The 25,000-nt window shown below is 42.3% G+C and overlaps 4 protein-coding genes across 4 annotated transcripts in view; 3 read left to right on the forward strand and 1 right to left on the reverse strand.

Moving 5' to 3' along the window:
* cap2 (cyclase associated actin cytoskeleton regulatory protein 2) overlaps positions 1–12,846 on the forward strand; it is a 27,736-nt gene extending 14,890 nt beyond the window's left edge. The window contains exons 5-13 of the mRNA XM_083646894.1: positions 1,542–1,685; positions 2,632–2,717; positions 3,290–3,395; positions 6,908–7,103; positions 8,953–9,131; positions 9,774–9,897; positions 9,986–10,068; positions 10,852–10,995; positions 11,534–12,846. Coding sequence (XP_083503020.1) covers positions 1,542–1,685; positions 2,632–2,717; positions 3,290–3,395; positions 6,908–7,103; positions 8,953–9,131; positions 9,774–9,897; positions 9,986–10,068; positions 10,852–10,995; positions 11,534–11,617 — 1,146 coding nt within the window. The 3' untranslated portion in view covers positions 11,618–12,846. The remainder of the gene's footprint in view (positions 1–1,541; positions 1,686–2,631; positions 2,718–3,289; positions 3,396–6,907; positions 7,104–8,952; positions 9,132–9,773; positions 9,898–9,985; positions 10,069–10,851; positions 10,996–11,533) is intronic.
* Positions 12,847–13,396: 550 nt separating this feature from the next.
* On the reverse strand, positions 13,397–15,189 carry aunip (aurora kinase A and ninein interacting protein; the record flags this gene model as incomplete). Its single annotated transcript, XM_083646032.1, has 3 exons — positions 13,397–14,454; positions 14,742–14,898; positions 15,097–15,189. The coding sequence occupies 3 exons, from the start codon at positions 15,187–15,189 to the stop codon at positions 13,397–13,399; spliced, it is 1,308 nt and encodes a 435-aa protein (XP_083502158.1).
* Positions 15,190–15,946: 757 nt separating this feature from the next.
* vps28 (VPS28 subunit of ESCRT-I) lies at positions 15,947–20,464 on the forward strand. Its single transcript, XM_083646135.1, has 10 exons — positions 15,947–15,972; positions 16,798–16,886; positions 16,979–17,007; positions 17,551–17,588; positions 17,688–17,777; positions 17,905–18,010; positions 18,618–18,719; positions 19,151–19,204; positions 19,319–19,410; positions 20,273–20,464. The coding sequence occupies exons 2-10, from the start codon at positions 16,847–16,849 to the stop codon at positions 20,391–20,393; spliced, it is 672 nt and encodes a 223-aa protein (XP_083502261.1). The 5' UTR covers positions 15,947–15,972; positions 16,798–16,846; the 3' UTR covers positions 20,394–20,464.
* Positions 20,465–22,283: 1,819 nt separating this feature from the next.
* Positions 22,284–25,000, forward strand: part of mapk15 (mitogen-activated protein kinase 15) — a gene marked incomplete at both ends in the record, with an annotated part of 11,376 nt that continues 8,659 nt past the window's right edge. Inside the window, 2 exons of the mRNA XM_083646033.1 lie at positions 22,284–22,373; positions 24,805–24,903. Of these exons, the coding sequence (XP_083502159.1) occupies positions 22,284–22,373; positions 24,805–24,903 (189 nt within the window). The remainder of the gene's footprint in view (positions 22,374–24,804; positions 24,904–25,000) is intronic.

Consider the following 25,000-nt stretch of genomic DNA (forward strand, 5'->3'; position numbering starts at 1 on the left):
TTTAGTCAAGCCTACAGGGAGAGATATGGTCGCTCTGGATGTAGATACGTGACATTCTCAGATACATTAAATTCCTCTGTGTCTCAGGAGGGAGACGGAACAATCGCATCATATTATGCTCGTTTATTTTTCCACGTCTGACCTCGCAACCATCTGTTTCGTGCACGGGGAGATCTCGCTTCAAAGCATAATATGTGGTGGGTAGACAGACAGATACTAGCAGGACTAGTGAGAGTCAAAGCGGCCGGAGGAGCAGTGAATGGGACGTCTATCTGGGCTTATGGAGATCATGTGCGTCTGATTTGGGGGAAGAATCTGCTGTTAGGAAAAGGGAAGAGTGTACTTCTGTTCTTATCGCTCCTGCATGCATGCTTAGGAACGCACATGCAAACATGTGTGCCAGTACACATCCCTGTATTCCCATATATACACAGTGCTTTATCCGTCTTTCACCGACATCCAAACCACACACATAATATCATTAAAACAAGCGCGAAAATTCGCCATAGCTGCGACCACATATGCAAATTTCTGAAATGCAGGATGGGGTGGGCAGCCCACCCTACTCTGCCTCTGCCACCCTGCATTTTGAAATCCGGCACAGAAACACACGCACGCACGCACGCACGCACACACACACACACACACACACACACACACACACACACACACACACACACACTCACACGCACGCACACATATAACGATAATAGTTTCTCTTAATGCTTCTAATCAAATGAGCTAGGCTACTTCAGGAGCAGAACATTCTTTAAATCCATCAACAAAAGAAAGTCATAATTTCATAGCTGTCTCACATGGCAAGCGGTTAGCTGCAGACCAAAATAAGAAGACTGTAGTCGGCAATTTACCAAGGAAACATTGTGTCCCTGTGTATATGCGTACGCATACGTGTGTGTGTGTGTGTGTGTGTGATAGGTAAACTGTAAACACTGGAGGAGCGGTATGCCTTACAAGGACAGAGGGATCTCCCAATGAACCGAGGAATGTTTGTAGGAGAGGGGAGAGAGGGAGGGAGGAGGGAAGGAAAGAGGGAGGGAGGGAGGGAGGGAAGGAAAGAGGGAGGGAGGGAAGGAAAGAGGGAGGGAGGGAGGGAGGGAGCTGGGAATGGAAGAGCAGCCATAGCTGAGATCTGGAAGTTCCAATGGAAAAAGCCTCCATGCTGCTAATAAAATTAGCTACTGTCCTGTAGTTGACTGGCAGCGAGGGCGGGCAGGCTGCAGCTGGACAGGGGGAAACTGCAGCGAGGTGCTTAAGATTGATTATAGGAGAGGATTCTGCTGCATGTGAAAGTTGCGGCAGTGTTTTGATAAAGCGATGGCTAGGAATGTGTCCAGCATGGTTTCCTAGCGGTCAAGGCTTTTTGGTATTTATCCAACGTTTTAAGTCTGCTAACCCTCCTCCTCCACACCTGTCTCCCCATCTCCCTCCCCTCTCTTACCTGTCTTGTCTCCTGTGTCGTCTCCACCCTGCACCTTCCCTCCCCTCCTCCCCTCTTTCTCTCTTCACCCCACACCCCCCAGTTGGAGCTGACGGACCTGCTGAAGCCGATGTCCGATCACATCCAGGAGATCCAGAGCTTCAGAGAGCGACACCGCGGCAGCAGCCTCTTCAACCACCTGTCCGCCGTCAGCGAGAGCATCCCTGCTCTGGGCTGGGTGGCTGTGGTGAGGAGTAACACACACACACACACACACACACACACACACACACACACACACACACACACACACACACACACACACACACACACACACACGTAAATCATGTTGTTGTTTTAGATCATCAAATGATTTAAGTGCAGTTCTTATTTTTGTACCATTTCCAACCTGTAAGCGAAGAGAGAATGGTCCTGTAATGAATGCATATTATGTCCATCTAAAGTCATCCAAAGTCTACTGGCCCAGCCACTTAAATACTAAATCTCAGAGTGAATTTCAACTAAATAAAATCTGAAACTAAACATTTCTGAAAAGTAAAAAAAACAAACATACTAAAACCAGAAAACCCGAGGTAAAATTAAACAGAAATTCAAATCAAAATGAAATAAAACTAACAGGAAATGCAAAGCTATGATAACCTTGCGTACAAATAGACACACAAACTATAAATAAGCTGATTTACCTCATGCATCTTCCCCCTCTATCTCTCCTCCCTCCAGTCTGTTTTCCATCACTCCCAGAATCTCTTCTTTTAAATATGGAGGGAAATATCATTTGGATGAGGATGAAAGCCCGTCCACTTGACATCTTAAATAACAAAGCCTGGATCTGTGTCTGCTCTGTGTAAAACCAGCCTGTCGGCAGGGCAGTTTCCCCCCACAGGACTTATCATTCAAACCTGTTGAAGTTAATAATGTCACTAATACTATGTGTGCCCTAATTCTGCTTATTCTTCGAAACGAAGGCAGATAGCCAGATCATTTTCCAATGTTCTGTATGAAGAAGGTTTTACCTCACAGTGGTTGGTGAGATGAGTATATATATATATATATATATATATATATATATATATATATATATATATATATATATATATATATACACGGTATATATATATATATATATAACATTTTATTTTCTCTCTCTCTCTCCCTCCCTCTCTCTGGGTCAGACTCAGAAGCCGGGTCCCTATGTGAAGGAGATGAATGATGCTGCCACCTTCTACACCAACAGAGTGCTGAAGGACTTTAAGGAAAGGTACTATTATGTCTAATAAGGTTTAACATGACTGTGGAAGTACCTCACAATGAACAGTATGGACAATCATGGTGATACTAAGATTTTGTATCGTTAAAAAAATGCTCTTTTGAATTTACTCTGGTGATTAGGAAAACGTGAGGACATTGAATCAAAAAGTTGAAGGAAGTAGCCTGGTAGCTAGTAGCCTGGGTGAAGCCAGCCTTCAACGTGACGTCACAGACTATGTCTGGAGCGTACGTTTTTGGTGACTGATAGTACATGGAGGTCACGTGGAGGCTGGGTTCACCCAGGCTGTGAAGGAACAGGTTGTCTTTTGTTAACCTCTGTAAAATGCTTGGGTGGTGCTAGTATTTAATTGAAGTGGCACAATACAGAATATATTGTGACAGAAAGTAATTCACATCATATCGACAATTTGATTTTGAGCACTATCCTCTGACAAATGATCTCCATTTCAAACACTTGTCTCTCTCTTTGTTTAATCTGTACATATCCATCTGTTCCAATCCATCCTCCCTCCTTCCCTCCTCTCTCGCTCTGCCCTTCCTCCTCCCTCCTCTTCCTCACAGTGACAGACGCCATGTGGAGTGGGTGCGCTCCTACCTGTCAGTCTGGACCGAGATGCAGAACTTCATCAAACAGCACCACACCACCGGCCTGGCCTGGAGTATGGCTGTGAGTATAGCTGCGTATTGACACACACGGACGTACGCACACACACACACACACAGTATATACACAGAGGCACACACAGTACATCATATCATGCAACAATATTTAAGAAAAAGGACGTTAATGTCATCATAGTGTGAAGAGCGTTTCCCCTCCAGAAAGCATTCAGTGACAACATTCCTCAGCCCCTCTTCTCCTCTAAAAGCTCACAATGTATTTATCTTCAAGCACGAAATTGGTATAACTTCTATAACTTATATAACTTACATAACTTATAACTTTTCTTCTTCTTCTCTCTGCTGTGTTTTCGTTTCATTTCCGTTCGCAAGCCTCGATATTTCTATAACGGGATTCAGATGAACTCCTACTGTGCGCACACTTCCATTTTCAGTGAAGGAGAGCAGCTGGTTACATAAACCGGGCTAGAAAGTCTGAATGAATGAATGAATGAATGAATGAATGAATGAGGAGCTCCCCAGTGACTGCCCGCTCCCTGCGGTTATCCATTGAGCAATGTGGAGCTCACAAACACTCTCCATCACTCCTACACACACTTCTGTTTATGGACGTGCTAAGGGACTCTTCACTCCTCGACACTCTCACTCAAATCTCAGAAAATAGATTAGGATTAGATTAGATTAGATTAGATTAAATTATGTTAGATTATATTATGTTAGATTAGAATGGGTCAAAACCAGATCCTTTCCTCTTGTTAGGCAGAAGGGATGTTCTTTTATCCAGGGAAGGTTGAGTGAGCACTCGCTGCATGTTGGCAGCGATGGCCTGTCTCTCACAGGAAGCAGCCAGGTGCAACCCATCACTGTTGGCCAGACTGAGCCGATCCATAGCGCTCAACAGTCACTGTTGAGCTACTATGGCAGTAGTGGAGTCCAGAGCCATGTGTATAGAAGAGAGGTTCTGGATTAAGCAGCGCTGTCGAGTTGCAGCAAAATGGACAGTTTGTGATGTACTTTGAAAGGGTCAGACATTTAAAGAATCAAATTGTACATTATCAGCTTTATTTTAGCATTCAAAAGTAGCGCGAGACCCCTTCCTGGCTGTTCATTGGCTACTGAGTCACACATTTTGGTCCTCCGCTGACGCCACTCTCTTACTAGATTGCTCTGGTGGAGTCTAATCTAAAGTGTGTTTTTCCCCTCCATCTCTTGATCTTCTTCCTTCTCAACTGGAAAAGAAATCAAGTTTGAAAGTGAGGAAGCCGTTTACAACTAGAACATGGAAGTCACAATGAAACCGCTTTTTGAGAGGGTTTTGATTCCTTAATGTGATTTATGTCCTGTGGAGATATTAAGTCGGGACATAACACAGAGAGAGATTATTCAAAAATGTAAACCCATTTGATGGGAGGGGTGGAATTGTTCAAAACAAATCTGACTGACATGGTTTTGGTTTTCCAGGAACTCAAAGTAATGAGATTTTGATATACAGTAAATATAAAACATTTTATTTGGCATGAACTGTCAAAATAAAACCTAAAAAGGAATTTCAGGGCGACTTTTATCTTTAAACGATGAGATTGAATTGAGGTCAACATTCAACAACTGTGTGTGTGTGTGTGTGTGTGTGTGTGTCTGTGTGTGTGTGTGTGTGTGTGTGTGTGTGTGTGTGTGTGTGTGTGTGTGTGTGTGTGTGTGTGTGTGTGCGCGGGTTCTTCTCTGTATGCTAGTGTGTGTGGAGAAACTTGAGAGCCTGCAGGAGCTGTGTGTGTCAGCTGTTGCCCCTGCTGTCAGACGACAGAGCTGAAGTGTGTGTAGCGGGGCTGGAGTGTGTGGCACTAACAGGTGGTCCTCAGGGTGGACTTGAATGGAGGTTTTCTTCACAGAGGAACCCCGACAAAGGGCCTGCCTGTGTACACACACACACACACACACACACACACACACACACCCTGTAACGGTAACTTAAACTACAGGGCTTGTCCCCCTTTAACTAAGCCGTCAGCTGCTGTTCAGATAAGGGTTTAGTGACACGCTTACTTACTCACACTCACACAGTATGACATATGGATGTGGCTTTACACACACACACTCACACACACTCACACACACACACACACACACACACACACTCACACACACACACACACACACACACACACACACACACACACACACACACACTTCCATTCATATTAGCTCATACAGAATGTGAATTTTGATAAAATGTCAGTGAAATAAAAAATGAGGGTGAAATTGCTTCCCATAATCAGGAAGACTCATTTTGCATTTCACCATGTTCTTCTTCTTCTTCTTTTGTTATGAAATATTCACATGTGTACTGTCCTCTGTGGGCCACCATAGACACGTTTTGGGAGCCTATGACCAGGGAAGTTTTTCTAGTGTGTTCTGGGTGAGAATTGGCTTTTCCTCAGAAAACAACCAAATAGCCTGAAGCAGTACCAAATTACGATTTAGAATTAAACAAATATTAGTAGTACAAATTATTTGTCTGCCAATATCTAATGCGAATGTATGTATAAAATTGCCCCCGAAAAGTGCAAAGTGCAACTAAAACTCAAATCAAGTAGGCAAAACGTGCCGTCAGAAAAAAACATTCACTTCCTAACTCCGCCTCACACAAACATGTTTAAAACACAAGCTGCCATGAACACAAAGAAGCAGTCAGACGTTTTTACAACCCCCCCCCGCACACACACATACATACACACGCACACACACACACACACACACACACACACACACACACATACACACACACACACACACACACACACTTCAGCTTCCCCATCACTTCTAATCCAGTGGTATGTGCTGAGCTGTTTGGTAACAGGCCGCAGTGTTGTTCAGCGATGATATGTACGACACATGTGCCTCAGAGGTCAAAGTAGTCTCAGTACTCTAACGTAATGTGACAGTTCAACCTCCTGAACTTCTGTGATAGGTGTGTGTGTGTGTGTGTGTGTGTGTGTGTGTCTGACTGTCCACGGCAGCTGTATTAACAGTTGTGGCGTCTTCGGACAGCGAGTGTGTGGGAGTGTGTGTCTGCTTCTCCTCAGTCAGTTGCAGTTGTTGATCGGAGGCTGTGCAGTTTTACTGTACACGGCTCATCAGTTAAACCAAAGCTTGGTTGACACTCTGGTGTAAATCAGAGAGGACTGCAGTAGTAAAAGGAAAGCTCGAAAATATTTTCTGCTGATAAAAGGATCACCGACACCCTGCCATCAATTATTTTTGAGTGAAAACTTGCAGACCTGACAATGAAAAGTGTTTGCCATCCACATGTATTCAGACCATAGATTCAAAATGAGACGCCCAGAGCCCACCAAACAAAGCTATCAGATATTTGCTGTCTAATACATCCCCCTGCTGGAGAGGTTTGGTACTATACTGGTTTTGGTACATTTGACTTTGAGTTAAACCATCTCCTCTCCTTCCACTGCACAAAAAGGGCAGGCCCACTTCATCTTCTTTCATCTTCCAACATGCTATAGTATCTTAACATGTGTCTCTGTCTCTCTCTCTCTCATCCCCCAGGGCCCCATTGCTCCTCAGTCTCTCTTTGACTCCGCCCCCACTGTCCCCAGTGCTCCCCCCCTCCCTCCGCCACCTCCTCCCCCCGGCCCCCCTCCGGTCTTCTCAGACGATGGCTCTTACCCTCAGGCGGACGGCACGGCGGCCCAGCAATCGGCCCTCTTCACCCAGCTCAACCAGGGCATGGACATCACTAAAGGTGGCCGACCGACCGCAGAGCCTCCCGCAGCCTCGTGAAACCTCAGCAGTTGATGAATATTGTGACAAGAGCGTAGAGTGCACAGCTTGTTCCTATTTTAACAGTAAACCCAATGTTATATAAACAGGCATGTTCAATCTTCACGTTATGAATGTGTGCAACGTTGATCTGGATGTGGGGGACGTTTTAATTGAATTCTCAAGGTCGAGGTGACTTGCAGCAATGGCCCAAGTGATGTAAACTAATTAAATGAGAATGATCCAATACACACAAGTCCTATTGGCAACAGCAAATAGCTTATTGGACCAATCACTGTTGTCCCCCCTTGCCTTTTTAAAGAGATTTGTGAGACTAATGGTCCAAGCATCCAAATAATTATGATTACCGGTACCTGTCTCGCTTCAGGTGTTACTAGCTAACGTTAAGCATGCAGTCGTGCAACCATTAATACAAAATAAAATTAAAATAAAATTTGGACACGTCAGTCTTCTCCAATTTTAGACCAATCTCCAAACCCAAACAACAAAAATCTGAGAAAGTTGTACTCATAAAATTGCAATCTTTTTTTAGACATACATGGCATTCTTGAGGTGTTCCAGTCTGATTTTAAAGCCCTTTAGCGCACAGAATCTGCACAGTGTTAAACAATCTTTTATTAGCTACTGACTCCGGAGATTCCGCCATTCTGCTTTTAGATCTCACAGCAGCATTCATCTCTCGCCTGGAGCTTGGCATTAAAGGTACTGCTCGGGAGTGGTTCAGGTCTTACCTGTCTGAAAGACGTTTTCCTGTCAGCCTTGGTGACTCTATCCTCCTCAGTGCCTCTCCCTTGTGGAGTACCTCAGGGTTCTATTCTCGGACCAATCCTTTCCCCCCCCCTTGCTGCCCTTAGGGTCCATTCTTTGAAAATATGGCATCTCGTTCCACAGTTATGCAAATGACACACAAATTGACCTGCCATTGAAACGGAAAGAGGCAAACTCTTTAAAACCATTGTTGGATCGTCTCAACGACATCAAAGCTTGGATGGCCTTAAACTTTTCAAACTTTGAGGGGTGTCCCTCATTGACCTGTGTTCCCTGGAACCTATGTTAAACGCACAACAATCTGGGTGTGATAATGGACAGTGATTTTAAATTGAACAAACCGATAAACTCAGAGTGATGAAATCTAGCTCGTTTCAGCTGAGACTGTTATCTAAGATCAATTCCTTTTTATATTTTAGTGATATTTAAAGTGTTACACCTGCTTTTATCGCATCCTGACTTGACTACTCTAATGCCCATTATGTTGGTGTTAGCCAGGCCTCCTTCTCACGCTTGCAGTTGGTCCAGAATGTTGCAACTCGTCTTTTAACAAGAACACGCAAGCGAGAGCACATTTCCCATGTATTGGCCTCCCTCCACTGGCTCCCTGTACATTTTAGATTGATTATATATGATTTTAACATTTGCCTACAAATCATTAAATGGGCTAGCTATCTCTCTAACCTTTCACAACCACACAACCCATTAAGGTCACTCAGGTCCGCTCACCAGTTGCTTCTGGCTGTCCCAAGGTCAAGGTTGAAGCACAGGGTAGATCGCGCCTTTGCAGTTGTAGCCCCCAAACTCTGGAACGAGTTGCCTCTGCATGTTAGACTGCCCCCTACACTTCCTGTTTTTAAATCGTGCCTTAAAACATCTTTATTCCTAGAGGCTTTTTGTATGAGAGTTGCCTTTCTTTTCCTTGTGTGTCTTATGCCTTTTATTATTTTATTGCCCTTTTGCCTTTTAAATTGCTCTTTGTGTTTTTAATGTTGTTTTATGGTTTTTGAAACATAGATTGATTTTTTTTTTGTCATCTGTAGGTCTGAAGCATGTATCGGATGACAAGAAGAGCCATAAGAACCCGACCCTGCGCTCCCAGGGGGGCGCTGCCCACTCGTCACCGGCTAAGAGCAGGATTCCCGGGGCCGGGGGCGCAGCCAGAGCTGAACCCCAGAAGAAGCCCCCTGTGCTGGAGCTGGAGGGCAAGAAATGGAGGGTGGTACGTTGAGTGTTTACATCCACTTTGGAGGATTAGGAGGAAAGAAAGCCTCAGCTTACATGTGGTGGTTAAATAAAGACGAATAATTACAGATCTGTAGGGTTGACACGACAGATGCTTTTTGTAAATCTTGTCCTTTATAACTTTTATGTCATTGTGGTGCAGACTTGTCATCCTTGTGAACAATAACTCAAGAAGAAATACATGATAGAAACGTCCTATTTACACCACAGGTTTCCCCTATAGAGGAGATGATCTGATTCGATTTTGGAGCACCTTGCTGCATACATTTGCATATTAATTAGGAAACTAATATTTTCTTGAAACTTTAGTGTTCCTATCAATACAATATTCACATGTTCATATCAAACCACCGGTGTATTTTGTTAAGACAAGTATGTTGACATAGAAATATTTGCTAATGAATGCACGCAATTAATAATGCTTAATAAAATAACTGGTTGTGATTATGGGAAGACTCGGCAGTTCATGGTATTTATCAGCCCTGTTTCCCATTGGTAGTTATTCATACTTAGTGCAATCCTTAACCTCTAGCTATTTGAAATTTTAACCCACTACTAAGGTCACGTCATGTCAGAGGTCATTGACTGAACCTATTCTCTTATTGGCTGCATGGTGCAGGAGAACTTTGAGCAGAAACATGACCTGGTGATTGATGAGACCGAGCTGAAACAAGTGGTCTACATCTACGGCTGCAACACCTCCACTGTGCAGGTCAAGGGCAAAATCAACTCCATCATCATAGGTGAGTTACCTGCAAACATGAAGTTGATGAGGTGAACATATTCTGCCTTTAAGATTAAATGTATAATTTCTTCTTTCACTGTCCCCAGACAACTGTAAGAAGCTGGGTCTGGTGTTCGAGAATGTGGTTGGTATTGTGGAGATCATCAACTCTAAGGCCATCCAGTTACAGGTGAGCAAAAATATCTCCAAGAAGGTCATGTGATGTCTTCAAAAGGTACACAGGTTCTCATTTAATGTCAATTATGTACATTTTATATCAGGGATATAAGTGACAAGGCTCCATGGCCTCTGCTTTAACTCACATTCAATTTGTCACCAAGTTCAAACTTGTTTGGTCTAAAAAGTACAAGCCAATCAGTGAATAATATTTACATCCCCGCCCAAACGCTCCCACCTTTGCTTACTCGCCCTGCATTACACAATCCATCCTCATATAAAAGGAAACTAATCTCTCTAAAATACATTTCACATGCGCTCTCCCCTACTTACTCTACATTGAAAATGTTCCTATCCTGCTAGGGGGGGGGGTCTACCATTTAGCTGCAGCCCTCATCACTTAGCTAGCACCTCTCTGTAGAGTCACAGGGTTACATCTATTATACCGTAAGTGTTGTAGTACCCGAGTCGAGTCTGAGTCCTGGACTCACCTACATGTGGATTCACGCTCATGTTCAGTAACTCCAGAATTGGACTCAGGTAATGGGGACTTGTCTCAGACTCTTCTTTGGTGACTTGGACTCGAACACTGGAGACTCGACGCAGGCTACAACACTGTCTATTATCAAGGTGCTATGGCTCTAAGCTTTGCACAATCTGGGAATCTAAGTCTATTTTATGGTTACATCAACATTATGTTACTTTGAATGCCAGTGCCAGCTAAATGCTAAAAAAAGGAAATGTATTGTAAATATATAGCAGATGCCAAAAATAATTGGTTGTTTTCTTTCTACAGGCGTTGGGTATGGTGCCCACCATTTCCATCAACAAGACAGAGGGCTGCCAGGTCTACCTGAGTAAAGACTCTCTCTGCTGTGACATCGTCAGTGCCAAGAGCTCCGAGATGAACATCATGATTCCTGAAGGAGACGACGACTATGTGAGTGTCTCAGATACTGAAGTGTGAGCTAGAGAGTTTAGTCCATCTGCTTGCCTGAATTAGAGATGTAACGGTATGAAAATTTCACATCACGATTATCGTGACCAAAATTATCACGGTTATCGTATTATCACGATATCCGTAAAGAATTGCTGAAAATGTACAAAAAGTACTGACAGACTCACTGAAATCATTTTACGTTTTATATTGAAAATTTAGACCCAAAAAGGATTGATACACTCACTGAAATCATTTCTCCAAGGCTGCACGTTTGCATCTGGGAGACTGTTGCCAACTTTGGTTGATGATGTACAGTATTTACCATGTTTTTCAAACCACTGTAATCATGGTACAACGGTAATGACGGTACCACGGTTTTAATGATAATGAAAATTTGAAACGGTACGGTTATCGTAAGGAATTTGATCACGGTTACACCGTTACATCCCTAGTCTGAATGTGTTAAATCAAGGTTTGTTGAATTTTCCACATATTGCATGTAGTTGTTCATACTGCATAATATCTTGTTGTTCTACAGAGAGAGTTTCCAGTCCCAGAGCAGTTCAAGACTCTTTGGGATGGCTCCAAACTGGTGACAGAGCCCACAGAGATGGCTGGCTGATTGCTGCTTTGTCACCATCATCATCATCGTCATTGTGGTCTTCAGTTCAAATATCTCGCTGCCGCTCCGCTCTCATTGTATTTCAAAGATATAAAAAGGATCTTATAGACAGGCACGGAAACATCACTATTGGCGAGTTTTTTGTAGGCGTATTTGTAGCTTCATGAGATGTTTCTCTAGCTAGCACTTTGAAACTGTTGATTGTAATGACCCTGTCAGTAATTGCCTGGAGCTGATCTTCTCAACCTGCAGTACAGCAAGGCTGCTTCAAAGGTACTAAAGACAAATCATGCAATATGAGAAGGTGCATTCATTGGGAATAAAAGGGATATCTTGTGTATGCAAAATGAGCACCTCAAACAACACATACTTATTAGCTTGTCTTACATTTCTGTGCCATAGCAATAAGGGCATTTACGGCATGTAAGAATGTATACCTATCGTTACATAATCAACAGTCTGGTAAGGTCTTATCTTTATCCTCAAATATTTTCTCTGAATGTTTCTAGATCACCTGAAAGGGACTTGTATTTTAATATGACTGTACTGTTCAATGTCATGTTTCATTGTGTCAGTGTTACAGCAAATTGGAGAGACAACTGCAGTTGGACATTACAGAATAGGCTAGGGATCATGTAACATACATGTAGAACATTTGGTGGCCAAACATACAAGCCTTATTTTGAGTCATAAGTGCAGTAGCATATTACAGTACAATATATGTTTTTCTTTTTCTAAGTAATAATTAACAGTATCTTAGTTACTTTATCCATCACTGAGTGGAGTTTATGCAACATTGTTTTTCTACTATACTGTAAACTGCATTAACAGCAGACAAGATGTCACTGTGTTGCTAGTGCATAATATGTACATCATGGATCAGCAACAAGAAGGTAGGTTGTGCTGAGGGAGACGTTAAGGTTAGATGAACCGATCAAAGTAGTAAACTAAATACTTGGCTCTCAGAAGATAATTAGAAATCAAGTTCCAAGCACTGTGTTTGTATGCCTTAAATTGCTGGAATGCAAATTGATGTTAAGGGAAACTTAAGATGCACACTTGACCCCTGCCTAAATACCATAATCCTATTGTCTTTCTTTATTCCTGTGTAGATCACTATATTTTGTATTAAGACGTAGTGCTTCAGGGCACCAGCAGGGGGCGGGGAAGATAGTGTACACCACTAGTGCTTTTCACAACATTTAATACACACGAAAAGTAAGATGTAACTGTACCATTTTTTTTTCAAATAAAATCAAAACCTCCAGTACTTGTTTGTTGCCACAGCGTGTTATTACACACAAGACAGTTGCACCCTGAGGGCCTTTTCAGTGCCATGGTGATTAAGACAAAAAAATATATACATAAAAAACAGGCTCCAACTTGGAACGACAGAGGAAAAGAATAAAAAAAAAAAGTCAGAAGGCTTGGAGACAAAATAAAGGAACAAAATAGAAAAAGAAAAAAGATGAGAGATTAATTAGCACCAATGTTTTCAATGTCAAAGTAGCAAAACCTGTTTTTCAGTCAGGTTGACATTGTTCTATGTTTAGTGTCTTCCAAAACAAATTTAATTTTAATTCAGTTAAGATTTCAAGCATTGACAAAGTGGAAGAGGAAAGATTATGTATGCAAAAAGAAAAAAGGAGACTTATTTAGAATAATAGACATTAAAACAAACAACTCAAATCATGTACTAAAGAACATTTGCTGGTAACTCTCCACACAACACTGCCAGGTTGTTCAGTCAGTGCATTACAGAACAAAAGATAAGCCCTCTCAGTGTTTGATCACCATATTTCCCTGAGAGTCTTGAGTAAAGAGCATCTCCTCTTCCTCATCCTCCACTGAGGATTGTTCAGCACAGGTTCTCTTCACCACCCCCACGCTGAAGTTAGTGTGATCTTTAAGTGGACTCCTGGCTTCTAGGCCGCGGTGTGCAATCACCCTGAAGCCTTCAGAGTCCTGGGTGAACAACATGGCCAGACTGTCCTCCTCAACCTCCCTGCTGGGTTGTTGTGGCTTATTCTTCTTTAGAGGAGAGACATTTGGTTTTGTCCATTTGTGCTGTGAATGGAGGCTCTCTTCCTCAGCCTTTTTCCACAGCTGCTCTGGAATATGTTTTTGAGACAATGCCATGTTTGGTTCTGTCCATTTACGATTTGAAAGCGGTCTGAGAGGAGAGAGAGATGAACGCTTGTTTGGGGATTTGGAAGACCCGCCGTTTTCTTTCTCATCGTCCGTCTGAGATGAATGAAGGTGTTTGAAGGATTTCTGAGTGGAGGTTCTCTCTTCCCCACCCATCCAGAGTGCAAAGCCCTCCTCACTTTGCAGACTTTCAAGGAAAGCTGGCCCAGAGTCACTGACAGTCTTTGCTGTAGATAGTTTCTGGTGAGTCAGGTAAAATTCACTCTCAGAATCGTGGGTAATGCAGTCATATCGCTTCATCTCACTAGGGTCATTTAACTCTTGACTGTATGGAGGGCTGCTACAGGCAATTGATGGCTCCTGACTGCAGCCTTCTCCAAGATGGTGAGTATCAGCTGCTAGTGAGGAGGTCTCAGTACGCCCCCTCTTTCTCTCCGGCAGAATCATCTCCTCCTCAGACTGCTCCTCTTCAGATTCATGGTCTCTGTTTATCCAAGATTTATGGCTTGCCTCATAGTGCTCCTGCCAGGCCGGTGCTTCACTCTCAGTCACATTTTCAATTTCCCACTTGTGTCCTGCACCCTCTCCCCCTAAATAAATGTGAGCAGTCTTGACATGATGCTCCTCTGTGTTATACAACAAGTCACACACCTCAGGATCCGTATCTCGTTTTCGTTTGGTCCCAGATACTGCAGGTGTAGATGTGGTTGAGGCACATGTGGTAGAGGTAGATGATGAAGAGGAGGAGTCTACTGGATCTGTACTTGGTTCTTCAGATGTAGATATCTTGTTGAGAACTGTTTGTGGGAGGTATAGGAAAATAAATGTTTCCAAAAGAAAAGGACTGTGGGCATTTTATACATTCAAGCAAGTCAACAGTCCACTGCAACTTTGCCAGCTTATGACTGATGTCATTAAAGACAATACCCCTAATATGTTTCTATAACTTGTTGGCTGTATAGTTGGAGCCACTTACCTTTGCATTGAGGTGCAAAGAAGGTGGATATGGAGCTCTGTTTGGTCTTTGGCATTTGAATTTTGGTCTGAGTGAAGTTCAGTGCCACAGCCAAACTGTATCCTCCACGTTCAGCCAAGGGGTTCAGTAATTTAGAAATCGGACGGGCGAGTCGCTTCTGGAACAGAACATGCGCAGAGTTCATCAACTGAGAAGTAATGTTATATTGTGACAAAACTGTAATTACAAGGGGGGTAAGGGGGTTACAGATGAATTGAAGCAGCTTGCTTGCTAATAGTAATATAAGTGCTCATGTTTTCTAACAAGCCACTGTGACTGTGAGTCATAAGTACTTAAAAGCTATTTCTATAATTACCTGTTTGGCCTTTCCTTTCAGTTGCACAGTGTCCAACCAAACACCACACTCCTCCTGAGCAGAGGCCTGTGCTGCTGGTTTGGAGGTCTTCATGGTGGAGACTAGAGAAGAACTGGAATACCAAAATAAATCCTTGTGAAGAAGGCGGGAGGGTGTCATGCAATGTTACACTGTTTCAAATTGCACATATAAAGAGGGACTGATGGGTAGCAACTGCAGTGTAACAAACAAACATTGGTTTTCCTTTACTGTTAGCTTGACACAACATTCTTTGGTTACCAGTTGCAGTTGGCTAAACGGGAATGTTAAACTAGCTATTTTGTAGCCTCAACGCGAGACTCATCAGTCATGAGTCTCGCGCTGAGCCTAGCTATTTTGTAATTAATGAAAGCTTCTGTTTGGCTGTGCCTAAAACAATTAGTAATGTCACATAACGTAAGCTGCCCGCATACACTGCCACAAGAAATATTTCCAGTGACAAGCGAATAGCGAATACTTAATTAGAGGGTTTATTTGATTTACCGGTATTTTACCTTTTGATTCAGCTGTCTTGTGTTCGTTTGTCTGGCGCGCGCCTGAACACGGGTTGCCCATAGGATTGCCAGATGACGTCTGACTGCACAAAGACGCAGAAGCAACCAAAAAGTGGTCAAACCTGGCAAACGATTTACCACAAGCTGTCGATCAAAATCTGATGTGTGGCTGGAATGGAAAAAGAAGGCGCGTGTATTTTATACGTCGATAATCATCTTACAATAGTCCATTTTTTCCCATTTTAAGTGTGGCGCGTCGGACACCTAATATTTTGACGTGTGTGGGTCCTTGCAGAAGGGTGTGTTTACATCGACGTCACTACAGTTTGCCGAAGGCGAAGGGGTGAGTGAAATGTCTTAATTTTGTTGATTAAACAATGATATCGAAACACCTGTAAGTTGACGTTAGTGTGTCGTACCAGTTACCACGGCACAGTAATGATCACACATACTTTGTTTATTGTGTATCAATGAGTATGTGTCCCCCGGTAATAAATCATAAAGGAAGTGCTAACATACTAGCTTCGCTAGCTTCCTACAAGCTAGCTTGTTACAGCACAACAACACGGTTAGGCACTGTTTCACCACTTAACGTCAATTATTCAGGGTTATAATTTTTTCTTTGGAGTAGCCACGTTGTTGTATTTTGCTTTGCGTTTTAAATCCTCTGTTGGGTTCACGTGTTGAGCTAGTTAGCTAGCGTGGGCACTCCTGTATGTTGATCAATAGTAATGTGAACAGTGTGTCTTCCTTCCTCATATGGGAAATCTAACAGTAACGTTACCATATAAATTTCGACATTCCTATAATGTTTATCAGTTAAATTATTATGAACATGAACAACTCTCCCCCACATCTGGAACCAAACAGATAATCTGTGATGTCAGTAAGATTCAACATTTTGAGATGCTTCTTAAATTATTGAGGAATAACTGAAACTGAGTTTTTCCCTCTTAACATCCAAATGACGGTAATGACAGCTCCAGCATTTGACACATGTCAACAGGATAGTCTTGTTTCAGGCTTTGGGAGAAACTTGTTCACAAATCACGACAGAACAGTCCAAGCTATAAAATCACGAGAATAACATTTGAAATCTGTTGAATGGATTCCCTTTTAACAATTGTGATCAAAACTCACACGAAAACACAATGCTATTTTTCTGCAGAGTTTTGCTTTTTGCAAATCAATCAACTTCTGATACACCGGCTGCCACCATGTTCCATGGAATACCAGTCACTGGAGGGATAGGAGCAGGTAAGACCTATATCTGATGTCTGCAAGTGATCATACAGACTCTATACACAATCAATTCAATTTCATTCATTTCATATACTTTTTCCCCACAGCCCCAGCCAATAAACCTGAGTTATATGAGGTAAATGTAACTTCTTTTGTGTTTTAATTAGGGCATGACTAGTCTTGCAATACCAGACAATTGGAGATCTCCCCACCTACCTAAATGCAAGATCGTTGCTTGAATGGCGGCGAGTACAGCCGCTAACGAACCTACATTACATTTTGTCAAGGACATGCCTTACCGGAAATTATGCTCTCCCCCATTATCCTCCATAGTGAAACAAACTGGAAATGTAGCGAATCACTTTTTAACATGGAGAGAGCTTTTTAAAACATTGAAAATGGATGTCCCAAGCAATGTTAGATTATTTGATGGGAGATTGTCCTCAGTTTCTAGTTGAGCAAAGCGTTTAGAGGCTGACTTGTGAGTCTAGGTCTTGACAGACTGGATTTTTATACCTCCGCCGGCACCAGCCGGGCCGGAGGCATCTACATACAGTATATCCATACCAGTGTATGCAGGAAAAGGATTTATTTAATATTCTAATATTCTTCTTCTGATACAATATTCTTATATCAGGCTTAGCAAGCCTTTCATCACTAATTATGCCTCTTCTTTCAGGAAGTGAAGTTGTACAAAAATGCAAGAGAACGAGAGAAGTACGTGACATCACCAACAGCCATACTAATATGAACACAATGGAACCCAGAGGTTCATAATGCAACTGTAACTCCTTATTGTTAACCCTGTTTCTGAAGGTATGACAACATGGCAGAGTTGTTTGCTGTAGTCAAGACCCTTCAGGCCCTCGAGAAAGCCTACATCAAAGACTGTGTCACACCTACTGAGTAAGTTATACCTGGCTGAATTTGTATTTTGTGTGTGAGCGATTGAGAAAAAGAAGCGTTGTGTGTGGTGGATACATGTGTTTTTGTTTGCATGCCTCTGGTAATGTGTGCGACTTGTCTGTTTCAGGTACACTGCCTCCTGTTCCAGACTCTTGGTTCAATATAAGGCTGCTTTCAAACAGGTCCAGGGATCTGATGTGGGCTCCATCGATGACTTCTGCAGGAAGTACAGAGTGAGTTCCTGGTTTAGAGTGCAGATGATATAATCAGCCATTTGACGTGATATGGCCCCTTTTGTGATCTTGGATTTATATGGTTCTATCTTCTTCTTTTTCTATTATCAAAATTGAGTCATGCGTATATTCTTAATCTTGAATGTTACTTTATAATACGTCTGTGGTGTCTCAGCCACAGCCTCATAGAGGCCAGCTAATATAGCCTCAGAGGTCAAAATAAATAAAAATAGCATAAGCCAGCGCATTTTTAAAGTTAATGATGATGGCAGCTCTACTCCTCCAAGAAGACAGGACTCAGGATCTTTATGGAGCCTGGAGCTTTATTAGAAAGAATCCTCATTGGAATTTCTTAAACAGACTTTGAATTGCTGAATCTTTGTTTATATTCTGTACACCCCCCCCCCCCCCCCCCTTTTCCTCTTTGTCATGTCCTGTTTGCATTATGGAAAATAAAAAAAATATAAATTGGAAAAAAAGAAGAAAAAATAAAGTTAATGATGGTATTACTTGAATTGTCACTTACACCTGCTGCTATGTTGTGCTTGTACAATGACTAAATAGAAACACAATGCTATGTCTAATTACATGCCATGTTGTCTCCTAGCTTGACTGCCCACTAGCCATGGAGAGGATTAAGGAGGATCGGCCAATCACCATCAAGGATGACAAGGGCAACCTGAACCGCTGCATTGCAGATATAGTTTCTGTATGTCGTCTCTCCATCATATTAAACACTCACTCTCCTTAAGTCAATGCAAAGTGGGCTTTGTTCGGGCCGTGTGCCAGCATAGAAGTTGTTGCAGCCCTTTTTTGATGGAATGATTTAGTATGTCCTGTTCCAGCACTAAGTGGCCGAAGTGATTTCACTTACTTTGGCTCATCCGCTGCTCAGACACAGAGAGCTTTGAGTCGCTACTGGATTGCCAACCGCATCCACTGCCAACTTTGACTCAAACAGAGCCAATGCTTGCCATGTCGCAGGGTCGTTCTGTTTAAAATGCTAGCTCCACCAGAAAGAAATATAATGGAAATCAAACTCTATTTCCAGTTGCTGACAATGTAAGCACAAAAATACTTTGAACATGCATTGCTTATTATAATCCGTCACTCACTGACCGTCTTCCCTCCAATCTTCAGCTCTTTATCACTGTGATGGACAAGCTGAGACTGGAGATCAGGGCCATGGATGAGGTAAATGGATGAGTATTAAATGCCTATGACAGCCAAGTGGTTAACTTGTCATACTGGTTGCTTAATTAACCTGCTTAACTCGATACACATTTTCATTTTTCTCTGGACCACCAGATCCAACCAGACCTGAGAGAGCTGATGGAGACCATGAACAGAATGAGCAACATGCCTCCGGACTCAGAGGCGAAGGACAAAGTCAGCCTCTGGTCAGTTGCGCTAGGGCACCCAGTTTACAGTGTGTATTTCAAGCCATCCATACAGTATTTAAGCATACACAAGATGTTATATTATATATTTAATTCATTGAGTCATAATAGCATGCACAACAACACTAGTACATTAATTATAGCACCAGTGTTTTTACAACTAAGAGAATCACTGAACAAAATATGTATGTAATGATGCGGTGACTTTGCCACTACAGTTAGAAAATCATCAAGCTACTTCCTGGTGTGTGGATGTGCAGCACACCAGCCTCCAGTTGGCTGGTGCTTGCCTGACCCCTACTGTACCACCTGGTGTACGAGCACAATTTGTATTTCCCTAACGCTGGTTTCTTTAGGTTCTGCACTGCCTAAACAATGCATACCGTAATTCCCCTAAACAATGCACATAAGCAGTTCCAAACACACAAACTAACGCACTGATTTCAAAGAGCAAAAGAAACGGCCGGGAGCTATTTTTCTCAACATCACTTGAATGTAGCAGGTTTCTTCACTGCCAGAAGGGGGAGGCAAAGGTTCTGCAGATCTGCACTACAAAATGTACATGTTCTAGCTTTCAAGGAACAAAGTAGATCCAAGTATAGAACTTATTCAGCTGTAAACATCGACACCAAAGCAGCCAGGTTTCCTTGACAACATTGTAAAGCTTGGTGACCAGCACTGGACCATAACTCTTTTCTGAGTGTTAGAGGGTACTGATCCTGCCCAACACTGGTCCTACACTAAACTGTAAAACATGTTCTTGTACAAATTGTGACTGGGCTCCATGGTTCTTAACCGCGTGGATGTAGACTGAGTGAGTTTGCTGTAATTCTCAGTTTTCCCTTCATCGTTTGCCCACCAGGTTGACCACCCTCAGCTGCATGTCTGCCTCAGACGAGCTGGATGATTCTCAGGTGCGCCAGATGCTGTTTGACCTCGAGTCGGCCTACAATGCCTTCAACCGCTTCCTCCACTCCTCCTAAAGCATCCCTCCATCGTACATCTTTCCATCTGTCTGGACTTCTGACTCTTAATACCTGTTTCAAAAAAGAAACGCACTCCTTTTTTCCTCGGGATGTGGTAGAGTGTATCTGGACAGGTATTCCAATCCATATCCCCCCCCAGTCCCTTCTTTCCTCTGTCCACATTAGATTGATAACTTGTACCATTCAAACTGGACAGCCCACTTTAATCTACTGTTTCTGACACATCAATGTCCACACCAGAGCAGCTGTCCATGCTGCCTGCAGCCTTGCCCAGTGGGCTCCTCCTGTGCTGCGAGATGCTCCACTGGCCGCCTCCGCTTGTGCTCAAACCTGAGTGACAAAACCCTTTACATCGTCTGTCCATCACTACCCTTGAGAAAGAAAGGAAAAAAAAACGTTTACTTCTGACTTTGTAATATCAAAGAGGGTCTAATTTTATACATTATTGTGTCACAGAACAACAACAAAAAAGTAATGTCAAAATGATATTGGACAAAGTCTGCACAAGATGAAAGGTTGCGTCAGCCAAAGCCTTTATATTATTAGAAAGACGTATATAGTTGTTTTTTTTCTAAACAATGTGCCCCCCACCTGATGGGGCTCAAAAATCATAAAAAAGATTTGAGTCAAATTTACATTTTTGGTTTTTGGCTGTGTAGTCATTTCTTTTCTACTGTATCACACCAGATTTGTTTCACTGTAGTATACTTCTATTAATGTTTGTCAGTAGAGTAAAGGGAGCTGACAAAGGCTGAATCTACAATGTCTGTCAGTTAATGGATATTAATAATAATATGCAGCTGGAGTTTAAGATAATTTCATTGCTCTTCAAATGAATCAGTATATTGGAAAATGTGGTAGAAGGAATGGTTAATGTTGATTTGTTATTCTCTTCTTTGTGTAAATTTTCTCTCACTAACAGTTTTCAGTTAATATGCCTATTTCAGATTTCCTGTAGAAGTGAGGGTTTGGCCACATTAAGTGGGCAAAAGCAAGGTGGACACACCCCCTCCTGATTTTGCTTACTAAATATGTTTCAACCCTCAACAACCATTAGGGAGAACATATTTATTAAGATTTATCATTGTAAATAATAGTTTTGAATTTTAATGAAAGCATGATGTAACACCTTTTTAGAAATAAAGTTGAAAAATCTACCTCCAACTTCTTGTATAGTGTGAACAAGCTGGAATTTTCCCATCTTAAGAAATTATTTGAAACTATTGACAGAATGACTTTCATGCTAAGGACCTCTAAAACTGACACAAATTAGACTGTGGACCCCCATTTGATAAGATGTTGTCCCAGGCTCCCCCATCTGATCAGATTTATGGATTTAGATGTTTTATTAGAGAAAGTGTATGAAACTTATGACCAAAACTGTCATATATTATGTCACGTTGAAATGATAATGTAGTTATCTAAATTATATGTGTCATCATCATTACATGGTTTTCCTCTGCCTGCCTGCCTGCTGTTGCTTTAAGGGCAGGTGTACGCGTCTCCATGACGACCAACGATTACAACACGTCCAGTCTCAATGGCTCTGCTGCAGCAGCCAACAACAGGCAGGGAGTAACCAAACTAGCAGTGAGCACTGACTTCCACCTCTGTAATAACGGCAAGGCTTTGATAGAGTGTAACGCTTAAACTAAAATGGAACTTAACTAACCGACGGCTCGAACCGACACTGCTTGATCAGTTAGCAAAGCGACGCTTGTCTAACTTCAAGTTGCAGTGTTGCATCTGGGTATCGTTGCAGTTCTGGTCCCATGTCAGTCAGCCTGCAACAGCGTCACTGCTTTGATCGAGGACATTCATATTCTAATGGTATCTTTCAGAAGTTATCAGACAAGGTGACTATGAGCAAATGAACGGAGTTTAAAAATGTACAAAAGGGGTGAAAGAATACACGTCTCCGAGGTGGAGGAGCACATTTCTCTGAAATACGAAATCAAGAGGAGGCTTGGGAAAGGGGTGAGTGAATAAAAACTAATTTTGTTGCTTGATTATTTTTAATAACTTTAGTTATTAGGCCTACTTACTTTAGTAAGTATTTCATTATCAACGTGAAGCAGATTAACAAAAGGCTCCTAGGTTTATGTATGAGTTTATGAGTAAACAACAAACAAGAGTTTCACTGTTGTTTCACTTGCTGTCAAGGGCAAAATAACACAATTCATAATCACTCTCTGCTGCACCCTTGTACTTAGCCTAATGTTTAGCTACCACTCATAAATGCTCCCACTTAAACATTCCTGAGTTCTCCAGACTTAACATCCTCTTGAGCACCAGTGTTGTAAGCAAGAGGTTTATTTACTTTCACAGTCAGGACAAGCCTTTTCTCTGCGCTGAGCTGTGTAAAAGGACAGGCAGTTTTCCCCCTTTGCAGTGTCAGAGTCCACACCTTTTGTTTTGATTTCCATTGGGATATTTCTATGGTAGCCAGTGGACCGAAGATAATTTGATTGCTTTCCATACACTAGCTGTCCACAGAGGACCGCAAATTGCTTCTTCGTTCGCACTGTTAGTGGCCAGGTGGCAACCTGGTACTGCCATCATGTGATGTTATCTGGCTCACTAACCTCACCTGAAGGGAGAGAGACCCCATGGTTCATGTTACACAGCTGTTGAACCTGTTTCCAGCTGACTGGTTTCACCTGAAGGAAGCAGGCTAGTAGTGCAGCGATGCTTTGAGGAAGCTCAAATGCTCCTGGGTGCAGCAGATTTGGAAAGTAATAAAGTGGTTTTACAGTAGCCGTAATTGATGCATGTGATGATACCGTTCTAATCTAGAATATACAGTGTTTTTTGTTTTAAGACCGACTTCATTGTATTTATTTTTTTTAAGTATGTTTATTCATTTTTTAGCCATCAGAGGGGCAAATAGCGACTTCATTGTATTAACCCTGTAAACAACAACAACAACAACAACAACAACCTGTAAACCAGAGCCGTATAGATAGAAGAGTCCCGACATCTCCATTCACTCCAATGGACCAGTTTTTTACTCTCAAGAGTTCCAGGAAGTAAGGATAGAGTAAGAATAGACAGTTTGTGTTGTACTCTGAAAGGGTTTTTCCCCCCTTGAATCAAATTGTACATTTATATTATCAGCTTTATTTTAGCATGCAAAAGTAGCGCGAGACCCATTCCTGGCCGTTCATTGGCTAATGAGTCTCGCATTTTGGTCCTCCACTGACACCACTCTCTCTCTAGCTACTAAACAACAGGCCATGGTGTCCCTTTTCAGTGCCTGTTTAGCAGGGAGTTGATATGTGGCAGCTGGCCCTGGCTCACTGGCCTTCACCCTCCCTTCACCTCACCGTTTCATCCATTTGACTTTCTATTTGCACTTCTTATCTTGTTGCCGCAGCCTGCTGCCTTTTGACTTTCTTGATGCTTTTCCTTCACACACAACTTGTTTGAAGTGATCTAATGACACTAACAGCTTGATAACCCCGAGGGCCAAGCTCCGGACCTGGGGCGACAGGGCCTTTTCAGTTGCTGCACCCTCCCTCTGGAACGCCCTCCCCATCCACATCCGTCAGGCAACCACTCTACCATCCTTCAAACAGGCTCTCAAGACCCACCTCTTCAAACTCGCCTTCACCTGCTAATCATCCTCCCCTCCATCATCACAACTCATCCATTTTTAAATCACATACTCTGTTTTATTGTTATTACTATTGTTATGTTATTTTATGTTCTGTATCTATTAAATGATTTTATTGTGTGTAAAGCGACTTTGAGTATTTAGAAAAGCGCTATATAAATCTAATGTATTATTATTATTATTATTATTATTATTATTATTTTTTTTTTTATCAAGCATTTACTAGTAGGCTACACAGGATTTTATGTTGTTGTCCTTTGTGTCATAATCCAGAGTGAGCATTCACACAGAAGCCCGAATCAGATTTCAAATACTGATAAGAATGATAGCCAGAGGGCATCAGGCTACTCTGTCGTAAATAGCCTATTCACCTTATTCAGAAGAGACCGTCTGGCTTGAGAGACTAACAGGAAGTGTAAATACAATCAGAGGTTCCGATTGTATTTACACTTCCTGTGACTCATAAACCTAGTCTGACACAAAATGCGAGTTAAACTAGGTTTGACCAGGTGAGTCAGACTAGTTTGAGCAGGTAAAACAGCCGGCGTTTTGAACAGGAAGTCGCGATACAATGGGTCAAGTGGGCGGGCCTGCGTAAGGTGAATAGGACCATTCACCAGCCACCACATCTAAATGCCACAGGGCTGATTGTGGGAGTGCGGGTCTGTCACTGGGATTATCAAGTAGGCACCAGCCATTACAGATGTTTAATTGAATACAACTAAAAAATGTGCTTCTGCGACCCTGGCCCTGAAGTAGCGCAGTGTTATGACTGTATTCTGTCTGTTTCAGGCCTATGGCATCGTATGGAAGGCAGTCGACAGACAGACAGGCGAAGTCGTGGCTGTGAAGAAGATCTTTGATGCCTTCAGGAACAGGACAGATGCCCAGGTGTGTACTTGCTGCATCTGACTCCTAAGTGACAGTGAAGTAGCGCGTGCCATGTGGCGACTGTAGACTTGGATCATATCTAACCACTGTGTGCAAA

The sequence above is a fragment of the Poromitra crassiceps genome, assembly GCF_964638095.1.
Source record: "Poromitra crassiceps genome assembly, chromosome: 11".
NCBI classification, from domain to species: Eukaryota; Metazoa; Chordata; class Actinopteri; order Beryciformes; family Melamphaidae; genus Poromitra; species Poromitra crassiceps.

Bases quoted from the DNA above. Each gene is read 5' to 3' on its own strand.
- vps28 (XM_083646135.1), top strand. From the start codon at position 16,847: ATGTTCCATGGAATACCAGTCACTGGAGGGATAGGAGCAG. The intron at 17,589-17,687 runs GTACGTGACATC...CTGTTTCTGAAG, and splicing joins AATGCAAGAGAACGAGAGAA to GTATGACAACATGGCAGAGT. The intron at 17,778-17,904 runs GTAAGTTATACC...TGTCTGTTTCAG, and splicing joins GACTGTGTCACACCTACTGA to GTACACTGCCTCCTGTTCCA.